Source organism: Apis laboriosa, unplaced genomic scaffold, assembly GCF_014066325.1.
Source record: "Apis laboriosa isolate Shangri-la unplaced genomic scaffold, ASM1406632v1 scaffold25_cov139, whole genome shotgun sequence".
In the NCBI taxonomy this organism is placed as follows: Eukaryota; Metazoa; Arthropoda; class Insecta; order Hymenoptera; family Apidae; genus Apis; species Apis laboriosa.
The window spans coordinates 2,932,544-2,950,696 of record NW_025222552.1 but is presented as its reverse complement, the minus strand read 5'-3'; the positions used below and the strand labels follow the sequence as shown (position 1 = coordinate 2,950,696).

General features: G+C 16.4%; 1 protein-coding gene across 4 annotated transcripts in view; it reads left to right on the top strand.

The window, feature by feature from the left end:
• Positions 1 to 3,050: 3,050 nt before the first annotated feature.
• LOC122713573 (caskin-1) overlaps positions 3,051 to 18,153 on the top strand; it is a 90,223-nt gene continuing 75,120 nt past the window's right edge. The window contains exons 1-2 of one of the 4 annotated variants that reach the window (XM_043934152.1): positions 3,051 to 3,088; positions 3,216 to 3,458. In XM_043934152.1, coding sequence (XP_043790087.1) covers positions 3,443 to 3,458 — 16 coding nt within the window. In that variant the 5' untranslated portion in view covers positions 3,051 to 3,088; positions 3,216 to 3,442. Of the gene's footprint in view, positions 3,459 to 10,174; positions 10,281 to 18,153 lie in introns of all 4 variants that reach the window. The other 3 variants (XM_043934154.1, XM_043934153.1, XM_043934151.1) reach the window with 3 other exon arrangements.

The window sequence follows — 18,153 nt, the reverse complement described above, 5'->3', positions numbered from 1 at the left end:
AACAAATGTATAAGAATAAATAAAAACGAAATAATCAAAATGTGAATAAAGATCTTATATACAATTAAAAACAAAATTTCTTAAATGATAAATATATTAAAAATGAGAATTATGAGAACAAACTTTTAATTGAAATTATATGACGGAAATCATATAGCGATAAATGAATATTGAAAATAATAAATATGTAGAAGAAAAAAAAAAAAAGAAAGGAGACGGAAACGAGAACGAAAAAAAGAATATAAAGAAGGAGAAAAATATAAAGGCTACTAGAAGAGAAGAGATTGAAAAAGCCTATAGTTTGTTGTCATGGTAACCCTATACAGCGTCAACCTATTACCAGTTTCGACAATACTTATTGTAAAACCTACTATGTAGTACTTTGCCAATAATATCATAATATATATTGACTGCTCATTGTCTTATTTACTTTAGACAATGATATTATTATAAAATATATTTGCTGGTTCTATTTTTTTTTTATATTGTTTTGAAATGATATAAAAACATATTATCATATTAAATTAATAAATAAAAATTCAAATATAGAAAAGAAAAAGATTACAAATTTCTTATAATTTAAATTTAAAATTTAAAAAATTTTAAATTATTTTTTATCTTTTTTTTTTATTTTTTTCTGTTATTTTATATATGTTATTATATTGAGTATAATATATTAAAATATAATGAAAGATGATGAAGTTAAATATTTGTTATTTAACTTTAGATGATATAATAAACAATATTTTTCATAATTCTTGTTTTTAAAGAATTTTATATTTATAGTTTTAAAATAACTTAATTATTTACGATTCATTACTTTATATTAAACTTATATATTTATTTCATCTTTTTAAAATAAAATAGATATCATAGTGTATTCAAGTTATTCAAATGTATTTAAGCATATAAGGAGAAATTAAAAAAAATTTTAAATGATTAAAATTCTTAATTCTAATTAAAAAGAATATATTATTTCAATAATTAATAATTAACATTTTAATGATTAATTTTAAACTATTTAGATTCAATAACTTTTTAATATTGCCTTATATTGTTTATTTTACAATAATTTAAATAATTAATATAATATATACAAATAATGTAAATAATATAAATAAATATAATAAATATAATAAATATGTATAATATATATATAATATGAAATAATATAATAAAAATAAATTTATATTTATTTTAATAAAAGAAAAGAAATAAAAGAAATAAAAATAAAATAATAAAATAAAAAAATATTATAATGTAATGTAATGTAAATATATTAAATTATTATAATATATGTAATATATTAAATTATATTAAATATATTAAATAGATTATAATATTATTAGATTATAATAAATTTAAATAAATATAAAATCTAAATTAATACATATAATATAATTACTTTCGATTAGAAAAATATATAGATGTAACAATTGTTAAATATCAAATATTTATATGTTGTTATTTTATATACTATAATAAGAAAATAATTGTTAGCACTAAAACATACATTTATTTATGAAATGTTAAATATAAAATTTAAATATAAAGTTTATAAATTCAATATCTTTTATAATTCATTAAAAATAAATCTTAAGTTATTTAAAAATTCATTTAAATTTTGAAATTTTTCTTAAAGTAAAATGTTTAGACAATTGTATCGAATACAATTATTTATTATTGAAAATATGCAAAATTATTGCAAATATGTTACGTAATTTATACGTAACATTTATACATATGTATACCGCATAATAATTTTTATAAATTTTATGACGAACAAAAAGAAAATTAAACATTTAAAAATATAATTACGAGATATTTAAAAAAATAAATAAAGAAATATTTATAAATTACATTTATATTATTTTCTTTTTTTGAAAAAAAATTGATTTTGAATCGTTTAATATCTTTTTTATTTTAATTATATTAAATATGTGATCTAATTATGTATTTAATATATATTTAATTATGTGTTTTAATACATCTACAGATATAAAACATGTAAAAAACATAAGAAACGATTAAAACGATATTAAAATAAAATAAAAATTTATCTAATAGAAAAACTTAAAGAAATATATATATATAATTTAAACTTAAAAAATATGTATATAATTTTTTATTAATTTAATTTTAATAATTTTAATTCTTGATCTTTGAATGATAATTAAGTATGCTAGAAACTTATATGCTAGAAGTTTATTAATTTATTTCGTTAATTTCTATGAATAAATAAAAATAATAATAAAAATAATAAATCCTACAAATAAAATTTGAAAAATAAATTATTATAATCAAATATTTCTGAAATTATATAAAGCAATTTATATATAATAATATTTTTATTTTAGAAAATTAATCTATTTAAATTTTTATATTCATAATTTTTAATATCGTGAATTCAGGATCATTTATTTTGATTTATATATTTTATATATTATGTGTTTTGACATTATATATTTTCTATACAATTAATAATAAAATAAATTTTTAAAAATTAATTAATTAATAAAAACTTTATTTTTATTTTAATTTAAACTTGAAAATTTTATTGTTCATTTCTTAAAATTATTTTTATTAATATTATTAATGATGATAATAACAATAGATATATTTTAAATTTTATTTAGTTAAATTAGTATAATTTAAAATAGTGGATATAGTAATATAAAATTTATTTAAAATAGTATATATAATATAATTTAATTAAAAAATAGATATATATGTAGAACTAATAATAAACTAATATTTAATTATAATCAAAGTTTTTGTATTTTAAACATACAAAATAAATATTATATTTTATTTGTTATATTTTAAAACTTTTTAATATGATTTAAAGTTTAATGTTTTAATATTAAATTTAATAAAAATAAACAAAAACAATAAAGAGATAGAATAATGAATTTAAAAAGCTACAAACTTTTCAATGCAAGACCTAAATCCATACAAGGAGGAGATTTATCACCGATTACTCGAGCACTCTAGTGGTGGCATTGGATACTATAATACGACAGTGCTACGTGAGAAATCGTGATGGTGTAGTTTATACCCTGTTTGGCCGTTGTTCTTAATTTCGTTCGTACGTTTAAATTATCGCGTTCTTAGTGTACTCATTGTATAAGTAGATAAAAAACTTTGTAATCACAGTTAACAGTATGTCATTTTCTTTCGAAGTAACTTTTTACTTTTTCGTGTTAACGTAACAGGTAAAAGACGTGTCGAAGGACCAGGTTATCTTCTTTGTTCGAGAAAAGCCTCATCAGTGAGCAATGGCGCGGGAACTTCACGTTCCAGAATCGATGTGTGCATGGCGTAGGTGATGACCGGTGTTTGTACATGTGGCATGGTGTTTATAGCGAACAGGAAGATTTACATATCTTACTGAATTGACCAGCTCATCGGTTTTTGGATACGAGCCGTGTCGTGAGCCGCCATGAGGCGTATTAGCGGTAAGCCAAATGTATTCTTAGCCATTTTAAACGATATTTTTAACAATTTATCAACAATTAAATATACTTTCTTTAAAGATCATTAATTATATTTTATAATCAAGAGCTTCTGTAAAAAATTCTTTATTAGAAAGAATATTTATTAGAATGTGATTTTCAACTTTTCTACAATATTGCGCATGCGCTGATTTTGCGAATTATTTATATTTATAATATTTATTATTTAAATCGTATTAATAGTTTATTTTATTATATATTATATTTAATAACAATTTTTTATATTCGAACATTGATCTCTGCAAAATATATTTTATTATATATTTTTATATTTTTTAAATTAATAGTCAAATTATATTTAATTTTTTCAAAAATCATTTTATATTTCGTTAAATTTAAATAAAATAAACATAATTATTTACATTTGATGTTTCTTCTACAATTATGATTCATTATTCGTTGATTTTATCATTCTTAGAATATTATATGAAAAATAAAACAAAATTTACAATGAATTTATAAATTTCTTATTTAATGATTCAATTTGATAATATTAGAATTGAACACACACACACACACACACACACACATGTATATAAACATTTAATAAATAAAATAATAAATAGATATATGAAATAATATATATTGTTGAATATAAATATAACATTTTTATATTACAGAATTGACACAAAAAATAGTAAAGCTAGAAAGTTAAATTACTTGTATCTAACAAACGTGTTTGAATTTTTTCTCTTTTGTTGAATAGAAAAGAAACTATTTGAATAATTTTTTATTTACAGTAAAAAATATTAACTAAAATGGAAGATTCATTTCTGGAGTAAATCGAATTAATCGAATAAGAAAAGTATAAAAACAATTCTTTAATATTTGATATCTGAAATTACAATTTTTCTAATATTTATATTATATGGTTATAAAAATTAATATAGATTAATTTATTAATTTATTATATATAATAAAATATAACTATTTTATCATCATTTATAATGTAATAAATATAAAAATCTAATATATAATATTTATAATATAATAAATATAAAAATCTAATATATAATATTTATAAATATAATAAATAAAAAGTTATATAAATATATAAAATAAATAAAATATATATTTATTATATATATTTATATAAATATATAAATATATAATATTAAATACAAATATAAAAGTTTGCATCTGATGTAAAACAATTTGATTTTAATTTTTTTAAAATCTACATTGATTCTATTCATTTTTATTATTTATAGAATTTTTTTATTTATATTATTATTTTATATTATATATGCTGTTTAAATATTTTTATAGATATATTTTAATTTTGTATAATTCACAAAAATAATTCATAAAAGTATTATTTTTATTTTTAAACATTTTAGAATAAAGATATTCATAATTTTGAAACTCTTTAAAATTAAGAAAATTTCTATTTTTTAACTATAATATAATAATATTATGATAATATGAATTTATTTTTATATAATCAATAATAAATTTAATTGAATTTAGATTCATTTTGATACAATTACAAACATTTGATACATTAGATACAATCAATTTATTGCAATAGTTTATGTAGATATATATATAAAAATTTAAAAATATATATAAGAATATATAAAATATAAAAGTTTAATTTTTTATAAGTCAAAAAGATAACTAATGTTAATGATGATAATAGCAATGATCATTTTGAAAAATTCCATTTAAAATTTATTTGAAACTTTTGTTTTTAACATATATATATTATATTCTTAAAATATTGTTTAGAAAAGAAATAAACATTTTGGGTTTCAAAGTTTCAAATTTAATAATGTTTTAAATTCAAGTGAATTTCATGATAAATCTTTTTAAAAATATTTTAATAAATTTTTATAAAAATATAATATCGAATTTGATATATAAAAAAAAAATGTGATTATATAAAATAAAATTGATTAATTTTAATATTTTAATATTTAAAATTTTTTATTAAAAAATTTTAAGAAAATATCATATATTTGATCTTTGAACAATATCGATGATTAGGAACATTAATTTTTTAAAATATTTTATCACATTTCAATTTTTTTTACGTTGTATTATTTACAGAAAGATATAATGAAATGTTAATATAATATGTAATATGTATAATTAAAATCATAATAAGATATATTTTTATAAATATATTTTATAAACATATTTTTATAAATAATTTTTTATAAATAATTATCACATTGGAAAAATTAAATATTTTTGAAATACATATTAAAATTTGTAAATTTTTCAATTGCGTCTTTATTTACATTATTTATTAATTGTAAAGATACGAATCAGAAGGTAATATATCTTTATATTTTGTTTTTTTATTCGAAATTTTTTATGAATTTTTATGGATATCATATATTCTTGTTTTTTTTTTAGTCTTCTTATCATAATTGAACATAAAAAAAATCTATATATAATTGCAAATTAACATTATTCAATTATATTTTGTATTTTTAAAGAAAATATGACATCGTGAATAAATTCTAAATTATGTAATATAATAGAAAAATTAAAAAAATTAAATTATTAAAATTAAAATTACATTCTAAAAAACATTTTATTTATAATATATTTTATTAAAATAAATTTTTTTTAATTATTTAAAATCATTATTTGTTTATTTATATTGTATATTTTATATGATATGTATAATGTAATAATATTTTAAATAAAACAAATTAATTATTTCAATCTAATAAAAATTATATATAGAATAATTGATTATTTATTTTTTTTAAAAGAATATTTAATATTTCAATAAAAGATAATTAATTTATTATAAAAATTATGTAAAAGATAATCTAATTATTTAAAAGTATTTATATAAAAGTTACGAAGTTTTCCCTTTCAAGAAATAAATATTTTTAATAATTGAATTTTTTTTTTCATTTAAAAATACGTTTTTAAAAAAAAATATTATATTTATTTGAGAATTTTAATTTAAATTATAATCCTTCTATTATTTAGAATAATTTCTATCAATTGTAAAATAATTATAACTATGTATTTTTACGATAAATTTTGAAACATTTATTCACAATAAATGAATGAAATAAAAAAGCGATTTTATCACAAATTCAGTGAAAATAAACTAATCTAAGTTAAGTAAATAGAAATAAATATTATAATATATAATTCACAAATGTAATTTCTAATTATGTTTATTTAAGTTTTGTATAAAAAATATATATGAAAAAAAATATTAAAAATTAAAATATGTTTTGTTTTATTTAAAGATTATTTAAAGATTACGTTTATAGAGTGTTAAAAAAAAATGTAAAATTTCTCAGATATTAAGATTAAAATGTTTAACTATATATTTAATAATATAATTTTTAAAATAATTTTTAAAATAAATTTTGAAATGTGAAATACTGAAATTTGTTTTGTATTTATAAAAGTATTCAATATATCCTTTATGTTTATATATGTTAAAACAAGATTAATATATATAATAATATATAATAAGACAGATTATATTTATGCATTTTATGCATACAATTATATATTTTCAAATATTCTTTTTATGTTTCATGTTTTGTATTATATATATTTATTATCATACGACTATTATCAATGAATAAGATAAAGATTTTAAATGCTTCTGCAAAGATAAATTCTTTTATTTGTCTATTACATATATAATTATAGATATGCGAAGAAATTTATAATATTATCGTATATTTCTATAAATATTTTTTATAAAATTTTTCATTAAAAAATAATTCAAAAATGTTTTATAGAATTGATTTTAGAATTAAAATATTTTTAAACATTTTGATTAAGCGTTTTTTATTTGTTTCATTGAGAATTATAAGATAAAATAGATATCTCTCTTTTATTTTTTCATATGATTATGTTATTATATTTTTTATATAATTATGTTTGTTCAACAAAATGAGTTAATAGACATAAACAAATGCACGTGATCGATGCATGAGTAGGACAAAAGTGATTTTATATTTTTGCATAAGATCATATTTACTAATGCATGTTTTAGATATACTTATGAAAAAATTGTAATTGATCAGAATAGCAAAGAAAATAATAAAGTTTATAATGAAGCTTTCAATGTGTGATGTTAATTTATTATGTGATCTTTTTTATTCTAAAATAACAACAATTATTATATTTCTTTATTAAATTGATTTTTTTCTATTTCTTCGCGTATTTGATATCGTATTTGTTATATTTGTAAATCAAATCTATTTAATTTCTTGAGAACGAATGATAAGATTTTTTGTGGATTTCAGATAGGATATTAAAGAGATTAAAGCCATAGATATTACAGTCGTTAGCTAGATCAATTCTTACATAATGACTTTTACAAATAATAAAAAAAATATTTGTTGTATTAGTAACATCTGGATAAGCAGCATTCAATGTTTAATAATATCTGAATATGCAGTTTTCAATGCACAATATATAATATAGAATATATAATATATAATAAAATTTAATAAAATATATATATATATATATATATAATAAAATTTTTTTACCAATATCTTATTTATTTAATATCTAATTAAGAAATTAATAAGTAATTGAAAATTTTATATCTTGGGCTCAGTTTCTCTTTCTTTAAATTTCAATCGGTAACTAAATAATAAATTGACAATTTATAGAGTGATTGTATTAGTTTTATTATATTAATTCTGAATTCAATTGCAGGCAAAATTTAATTATACCCAATTTTTTTTTAATAATATTGCTAAAAAATATCCGAAACAAAAATTTTAGATTTAGAAACTATTCTTCTGTATCTTCTATCTCTAAATTTCATTAATTGGAAATATCAAAAATCAAAAATCAAAAATCAAAAATTCAAATCAAAAATTTGGTTCAATTTTAAAAATGTTATTCAATTTTAAAAACTATTGTAACAATCATAAAATAATAGTATTTGATCGAAAAATAATATTAGATTGGCAATTAATAGCTACAGCTACAATAAATAAACATTTTAGGTTTATGTTTACTGCCTTGTCTTATTGTACGTCAGATTTTATATCATTTGAACGGTATAATATTTAAATTATTAAGAAAATTATTATATTATATATTATAGTGTAATAATATTATATTATAGTATATTATATTATATTATATATTATAGTGTAATTTTTTATAAAATTCGATTTAAACCAACTTGTATATATATTGTGTTTTATATTCATATGAAAAACTTTTTTTTATTTTTATTATTACATTACTAATTCTTTTTCAAACACTGTGATTTTTATTATATCAGCCATATATTAGTAATTTATATTTATCTGATATTTATAGAGCTAATATATTATTATAGAGCTAATAAAATATTACAATTACAAGAAAATATGTAGATCATATAAATGATATGTAGATCAAATAAATGTTAAGACTGATTTATGAATGAAAGATATAATATAGTATATAAAGATAAGTTAAATTAATATAAAAAATGTTTCCTTTAATTTGCAACGAATATTTAAGATATTGAAACTATCAAAAAAGTGATATTATAAAACTGATGTTATTTGGTATAAAGAGATTGATATTTATATTAATCGAAGTGAAACGGGAAAAAATGAGATTTCTCTGTCTTCATTGCATTGCTGTTGCATATTGTTCCCGCCTTGTTTCATTTAACGTAAATTTAAATTATTTATAATAGCTTAAATTAATAAATAAATATCGACCAATATTTTTATATATCAAATTTTATATTTATTTTGACTCCTAAAATTGATCCTCCAAAGAATATTAACATATATATATATATATATATATATATATAAATATATAAATATATATATATTTATATATTATTAATATTGCATCAATATATAATAATATTAATGTATAATAATGTATCAAGTAATTTTCGTAATATTATTTTTCTGATGATTTCACGTCCTTAATAGATATTTTAACATTATAAATAAATAGAAATGTTTTATTTATTTAGATATATGAGATAAAAATATCTTTCTTAAAATTATATATATTGAAAGAAAATATATTTCAATTTATTTATAATATAGCTACTATGTATTTGATTCTTTAAAACAATCAGATATATAATCAAATAATATAAAGATTTGCAAAAACATATATTAATAGTCAATTTCTTAGGATGGTTTTCCATTTTCCAGCTTTTTGTTGATGTTTATGCACATTGTAAATAAAAGTTGGGTTTGAATTCTTTCGAAATTGATAGTCATCTTCGGAATGTATCTATTCTTCAATTTGTGTATATCCTTAAGTCTTTCGCTATATACAATCTTGAAATCTTTTGATAAATAGGTATTTCAACAATCTCTTCAACAAATGACTCTATTGATTTACTGATTGATAATAATATTAATTGAGTAAAGAAAAATAGATAAATTTTAATCAATTGGATCATTTCGCAGTTCGGATTAATATCGAATTTACGTGCGTGTGCGTATTGTGTATGTGTGTATATATACACATATAAAAATAAAAATCATTTTATTTTATTTTCTAAAAGTTTATGTACGTTTCAAATGAAAGAATTAATTATCTTTATTCGAAGCTACTTCTCAATTTAATTATATGAGTTCATTCTTTTTTTCATTTATATCCCTAGTTTCTCGAAATAATGCAACGATTATAGTGCTAATTATAAATAGGTGAAAGAAAACTATTTTCCACTATTTCAGGATAATAAAGCAGTCACCTGTTCATCCCTACTTTGTGAATGTTGTAATCAAGAACGACGTCTGGTTTTGTCTTTGTAACTGGCTCTTCTTGTGACCACATAACAATGTAAGTTGTAGAAGCTGTGTGGCATGCTAACAGCATCAACACATCTTTCGCGTCTCTCCATTTTAGGCAGTGTAGGTGCTTTCTTCTTACCGATATTTTTTTAACTTTTTTTAATCTTGTATAATTGCTTACAAAAGGTTTGTATCTATTCATATAAATAATAATCTGTTATAAATTTAATTATTCAACATATTTAATTATTGTAATGTTTAGCTTTTCGATTTTTTATATTAACTGAATTCGAAGCATTATGGATTTTTTTTTATTTTTTTTTTTCAAGTTTTTAATGAATTGTTAAAAATATTAATTTTATTTGTCGATATTAAATTTAAATATTCAAAAGTTACATCCATATTTAAAGTATTTTTAAGGCAAAATTTTCCATTTTGTGATTTAAAGCGTCATGTAATTGTTTAATCAAAAGATAATTTAAATAATATAAGAATGTTTTTATTTAATTAAATTAAATAAAAGTTTCATATAATGTTATGACATAAGAAATATTAAAACAAGAAAATTTATATACACATAATTTTTTAATGAATTTATTCCAATTAAGTTATTATTTGATTTTACATATCAAAATTTAAGAAATCTATAAACAATAATTTAAAATTTTAGATATCCTAAAATAAAATTCAATTTTTATTATTAATACTTTTTATTACATTTTCATTTTAAACACATAATATTAAACTTAATATTAAAATATATTGTAATATAATAATTTTATTTTATATTTATCTTCTTTTTTTTCTGTATATATGTAGTAATTAAATATGTATTTAATTTTTTCTTAAGATTGAGAAGTTGATAGCACTGTTTTAAAATGATAATAGATGCAAGCCATAAAATATAAAGAAATATGGAGGAATGAGGAATTTTTAATCATTAGTTTATCAGATTGTTTAATCATTAAGTTTAAATTTCTTCATGAAGCATATACATATATTTATTATTGTTATAAATCATATAAAGATTAATTTAATAATCTTTTAGTTTTTTCTGACTAAAATGTTAATTAACTTCAATTTATTTATTTGTTTAAATTTTTAGATCAATCAAATTGGTGGCATGGTGATTAGTTTTTATTTTGAATAATCTCACTATATATTATAATGTCAAAATGAGTTAATTATTAATGCAACAATATTCATGTTTTCGCATTTACATCGAAATAATACGAGTACAGAACTTATTGCATCCCTTATATTTTAGAATTTAATATTTGGATTTACTATAATTTCCTATATTTTTTAGATTATAATTTTTAAATTTGACATTATCAGAAATGTTATTAATAAATGTTGCTTATATTTAAACATTATATTTAAATATTTCTATAAAATGTTATGAAGTGAATAATAACTTGCAGAAGATTAGATTGAATAAAGAGAAAATAATAAAATACAAAAATTATTGTTCGATTTTTCATTCAAACTTTTGCTTATATAAATAGAAAAATTCTTATTTGATATTTGAATACTTATACAAAAATATTTATACGAAAATTATATCATGGAATATAATCGATTAAATATAGTTAATATAATTAACTATAATTAAATATAATTCTAAGAGATTTAATTTAATGAAAATAATTTTATTTCATTTGCATTTCGTAAATTTTAATTATAATTTCAAATTAATAATAATGAATTTATGTTAAATTTTTGAAATAACTTTTAGAGTTAATTTTTTTGAAAATTGTGTTTAAATATTATTTCTAATATGTACAATTATATATTATTGATTATGTATATTTTTTTTTTTAGAAAATATAAATTAAATTAATTTTTTATAAAATATAATTTTTATTAAATATTCAATAAATCATTTAAAAAATATAGAATAAAAATGATGTAATTTAATATTAATAGGAGAGATCATTTGTATATATTATATATATAATATGTTGTATATATATAATATGTATATATATAATAAAGTTAAAAATATTATAAATTTTTTATATTAAATTATTTAAATTTATATTAAAATTTTATTTAAATTTAAATTAAATTTTAAAAAATTTTGATTTTTTAAAAAAATATTGTTAACACTGAGAAATACAAAATAGATATAATAAAATTTAGCATAAGTTATAAAATATTTTATATTAATTTAATATTATTATCATAATAATTTTATATAATCATCAAAACTTAACTTTAATAACTTAATTAATATCTTTATTAATTATAGAAGAAATGAATTAAATTTTATTTTTCTCTAAAGTATTTATTGTATTTCACAAATATTGCAAATTTAAATTGTTAAATTAAAATAACGAATAAGTTGTTGTATGATATGAATATTTTCATATAATTGAATTATAAAGTAGATAAAAAATCATAATATATTACTAAAGAAAAAATAACAAATTGATTTAAAATAAAAATAAAATAAAATAATAATAAAATAAATTATTAACAAAAAATAATTTTTAATATTTTACATTGCCCAAAATATATTATAAAATTAAGAAGATATTAAAATCAATATTTAATTTTTATAAAAATAATATTATAATAAATTACTATTTTAGTTATTTGACTATACATTTTTAAAGTGTCTGAATATTTTTACAATGGAAAAAATAATTGTGATTTTATTTAATTTTTAATATTATTTTATTATATACCAAATTAACTAAATCATATTTTGTAAAGTACAATAAATATTTTATCGAAAGAAAGTTTAAATTCATTTTTTCTATAATTAAGAAAAATATAAATATTGTTAAAGTTAATGTTTAAATATTTTTATAAATATTTATATATATATATAATATTTATATATATTATACACACACATATATATATATATATGTAATATATATATATATTATAATATATATATTAATTCTCATTAATTGACAAATTTAATTTCAAGAAACATATTATTAATTGTTTATATAAATCATATTTGTAAATAGCTACTTATTTTATAAACAAATTATTTTTTATGGATTAATTCTGTAAATATGAATATTTGTATTCTCTTACTAAAAAAAATTTATAGAAATTTAAATTGTTACATATCTACAAATTATGTTTTTATAAAAAAATAAAATAAAATAAAATAAAATAAACAAAATTAAATAAAATAAAAAAAACAAAATTTTCATTTATAAACTCTATTTATTTAAAAAATTGCAACTTTTTATATTTATTTGAATTCTTAAGTATTTCATTTTAATTAAAATGAGAAATGCGTGCATGTGTATAAAATCAAAGCTTAAAGCTTATATCTTAATTTATCAGAAATTTTCTTTTTAGTAATTCTTTTTAGTAATTAATAATAGAAGTTATATATCACAACAATGTTTTAATATTGTTTTATATTTTTCATTTTATATATTTAATATATATATAATATATATTATATATAATATATAATATATATAATATAATATATTTTATAATATTTAATATATATGAAAAGATTATTTCTGAAATATGTTATTAAAATTTTTACATAGAATATTTAAAAAATATTTTGTAAGACTTATTTATTGAAAAACGTGTTGGACATACTTACATTCATGATTTAAAAATAATGAAAATATGATTATGATGTAAGATTCTTGTATTCTATGTATATAATTTTTGACAATAAAAAAAAATTGATTTTCCGCTCTTTAGATCATCATTTATATTAATGATTTTTGTATAACGCGGTTATGGAATACATATTTTATGTTGTACGAATTCGCGTTATCATGTTATACAAGAATTTTTCTTATATAACACAAATAATATAAAATATATTTGGAATTATTATTATTATATTAATTTGTATTTTCTATGTATATTGATGGAAAAATTAATATTTTATATTTTTATTGTACCTTTTTAATAAAGAATTATATTTAAAATTAAAGAACCTATATTTATATGACATTTTTTCTTTGTTTTTTTCTTATTTATTATATTTTACTTCTGTATTATAATGTTAAAAATCTAAAATACTTCATATTTTCATGAAATAGTACACATTTATTATTTAAAATGTGTATCATTTAACTCATCATAGACAAAATATAAAAATAGATCATATCATCTAAACTTTTTATCAAAATATTCATAACCCAAACTTTGATTGGCATATTGACTAGAAAAATATTTTATATTCATATATACATATATATTTTATAATATATAATATATATATACAAATACATATATATTTTATAATATTATATTTTATATTATATTATATATGATTTTATATTTTTTATTCATAAATGATGATCATGAAGTAATTATTAAAATTTCATTTATTTTTTATTATTTCATTTTATTAAGCTATCAGTTAATCGGATCAGTTTATTTATTTATTTGGAACAAAATTCAAAGAACAAAATTCAAAAATCCAATTAAATTTTTTAATTAAGATAATGCATTTAAAATAGGATAGATTATTGATAAAATAGGATAGAGTATTCTAAAGAAGGAATGGTACGAGAAGATTACGATGTCCTTCATTATATTGCTATATTATAATATTATAATATATTGCTTTATTTATAATACTAACACTTTTGATCACGCTAAAACGCGTATTTATATAGATTTAATTAGAAATAGCCAATCAAATCCGCATTCTTTTATTTTAAAATCTTTGTTTAACATTAATTATTTGTATTTTATATTTTTTTTTTATTTCTTTTTTCAGAACTTTAAAATTTTGCAGTTTTTAATTAGCGTCAATTCTTTATCACACTTTAAAATTGACAGATATAGAGTATGTTTTATAATATTGTAAATAATTTAAATGTTTTATAATGTTTAAACAAATTTTTTTTTATAATTTTTTAATTTTTCGGAATCTTAAAAAAAAGAAAGAAATTAAAGAATTTAGTTAGAATTATAAAGAAAAATTTGTTATCAACTGAAAAAATTATTATATAAATATATTGGATAAAAAATAGTTCATGAGTCTATGCTTGATAGAAATATTATATATAATTATTTCGTATAATTAATCGTTTAATTAAAAAGAGCTTAGATCTTATTTTCAGTATTTTTAAGATCATATTTTTAATCTTTTCCAAAAATGTTTTCAATTCTCAATTTTGAAAGCTGATTTTATTTCAAACTGGATATTAGTCAATAAAAAAAAATATGTATTAAATATTTTATTGAGAAAAATCTAATCTTTGCCATAAATTTCATCAAAATTGCGTGAGTCAGTTTTTTTTATTGATATTTATATTTATATTTATTGATATTTGATATTCATATAAACCTTTTTTAGAATAAATATAAAAAAATCTTTAAATTGATATATATATATATATTGTCATAAATACATATATAAACAAAATTCAATGTAATAGTAATAATAATTTTTATAAATTATTAAAATATTTCAACTTATAAACTTAACTAAGGCCAAACAGCAACTATATATATATAGGAAAAAGTTGTTCAAAATCTTGATTTTGACAACATATTTAAATTTTATCAAAATTGGTGAAGATTATTCTTTAATTAATTAATAATTAATTTGAAAATTAGTTCATTTTCCTTTTCAAAACATATATATTCCAGTCAAAAATATATATTTATTAAAATTAATGAATTAATCAATAATGAATAAGCAATAATTTTTGTTAAAAGTTGTATTCATGAAATGATGATGATTTGTAATTGGATCTACTTTTTTTATTCTTAAAGTCTACTTAAGTATGATTGAGTACAAAGGGAGGAGCTTAAAATGAATGCTATCTCTTGAAGGACCATCTATAATTATAAGATTACAATTTTGTTTGTATTGTGAGCCTTGAGTTGAACTAATAGTGATTGACTCTGTTTGTTGATTGATGATTGACTGAATTTTATCTGATTTTATTATACTCTAATCTGCATTGTATCTGAATTCTAACTATAATCTAATTTAAATTTTATTTCAATTAACTAATTTGATCTGAACTCTATGTGAATTAAATTGTATTTAATTGTTGATTTGGAAAATTTCGAATTTTATTTCTTCAATCATTAACTTCTGCGAAAGTGCAAATTAAAAGGAAATTGAAAAGAACCAATGATTGCGTTGAAGAGCAGTTTTCAAGAATGACCGAAATATCGCAGGAGTTAGATCCTTGCAACTATTTCTATGGTAATCCATCACGAATTTGACTCAAATTCTAACTTGTGAATTGTTATATCTTAATTTCAACTATGGAAAATTGAAAATGTGAGGGAACTATATCCGTTCGTAAATTACTAAAACTTAAACTGTTGAAAATGTTATTGAAAATAAAATTCAAACAATCTGGCTGCTTCATAAGTTCTAGTTTTTTGTCCTTAATATTTATTGTTACATAAAAAAAATAGTCTTAAATAATTGTTTCATAGATTTATATTATTTTAAGATGTGTATTGTCTACTCGATTCGTTACAGGATTTATTATAATTTATATTAATTTATATTGATTTCTAGAATAAACTATTATCAATTTATATATATATAAACTACAATCAATTTTTATATTCTGATAGGAATTTGATTGATATAAAAATAGTAATAAAATTTTAGAGTTTTAAGAATTTTTTGAACAAAAATATATTGTATGATTGATTTATTTCTTAACATCATTTGTGATTTAAATAAGGTATATTGGAAATTGAAATATTAAATTTTATATATTTACATTTTTAATAACATATATATACATTTTAATAAAACTCTCTTGATATTATGAGAAAATATAGAAATATTTTTTAATCATTTTCACATCCGATATTACACAACATAATTATTTTTTAAATAATTAAATAATAAATATATTTTTCACCAGCAAAAAAATTTTAATTTTAGTAAATTATATCTTTTTTTTATAAAATACATCACAAAAAAAAATACATGTTTTTATAATAATCTATTCAATAATCAAAAAAATAAATTTTTTCTAAAATCTTAAAAAGATTTCTTGAAATAATTAATAGGAAAATTATATAATTTGCATCTTTATCTTGTATTTTTTTTTATTTATACTTATTTTAATTATCAAATATACAGGATTTCTCAATTTTTCCAAATTTTATAGGAAAAATATTTATATTGGCAAAAACAAAATTTTTCATTTGAGATTATTAAAAATTATAATAAAAGTACGAAAGAAATAATAAAATGTAATTACTATGATGATGATATAATTAAGAAAAAAAAAATAATGAAATTAATAAAAGCTATTATTAGTATCAATAGTTTCGTATAATTAATACAAAAAAATTTTAATGAAAGAAAATATGGTTGATGCATTTTTAAAAAAAAGATTATATAAAAAAAAATAAATAATATTTTAATGATTGTTTTTTATATTTATATTCGACGTTCTATTTAAAAAAAACATAATATTTTATAATATAAATTTTTTAAATTTAAACAAATTTTTTTAAAAATATTATTTCGTAAATAATAAAAAATATTTCACTTGTTCTATTATATAAGAATTGATATATAATTGTTGTAATTATGAGATATTAAACAAAATTCATTTATTATGTACAAATTTTACAATGAAATATTTTTGTTTAAATTCTTATAATATATTGTATATAATACTACATGAAATACATTTGATATTGAATCCAATGTTTATTTATTTCGAATGTAAATATAAAAAATTGTAATAAATAAAAACTGCATCTTCATTTTCATCTACGCCTCTCAATATCTGTGTTATTTTTAAAATTCTTAATATTAATATTAATACATATATATAATATAATAAAGACCATAATTAAGATTTGAAATTAAATATAAATAAATATTCTGCAAATAATTTTTTTTCATTTATAAATATTTGTGATGTTATGAAATTTGAAAAAGTTTGTTATTTTTACATTTAATTATATATTTA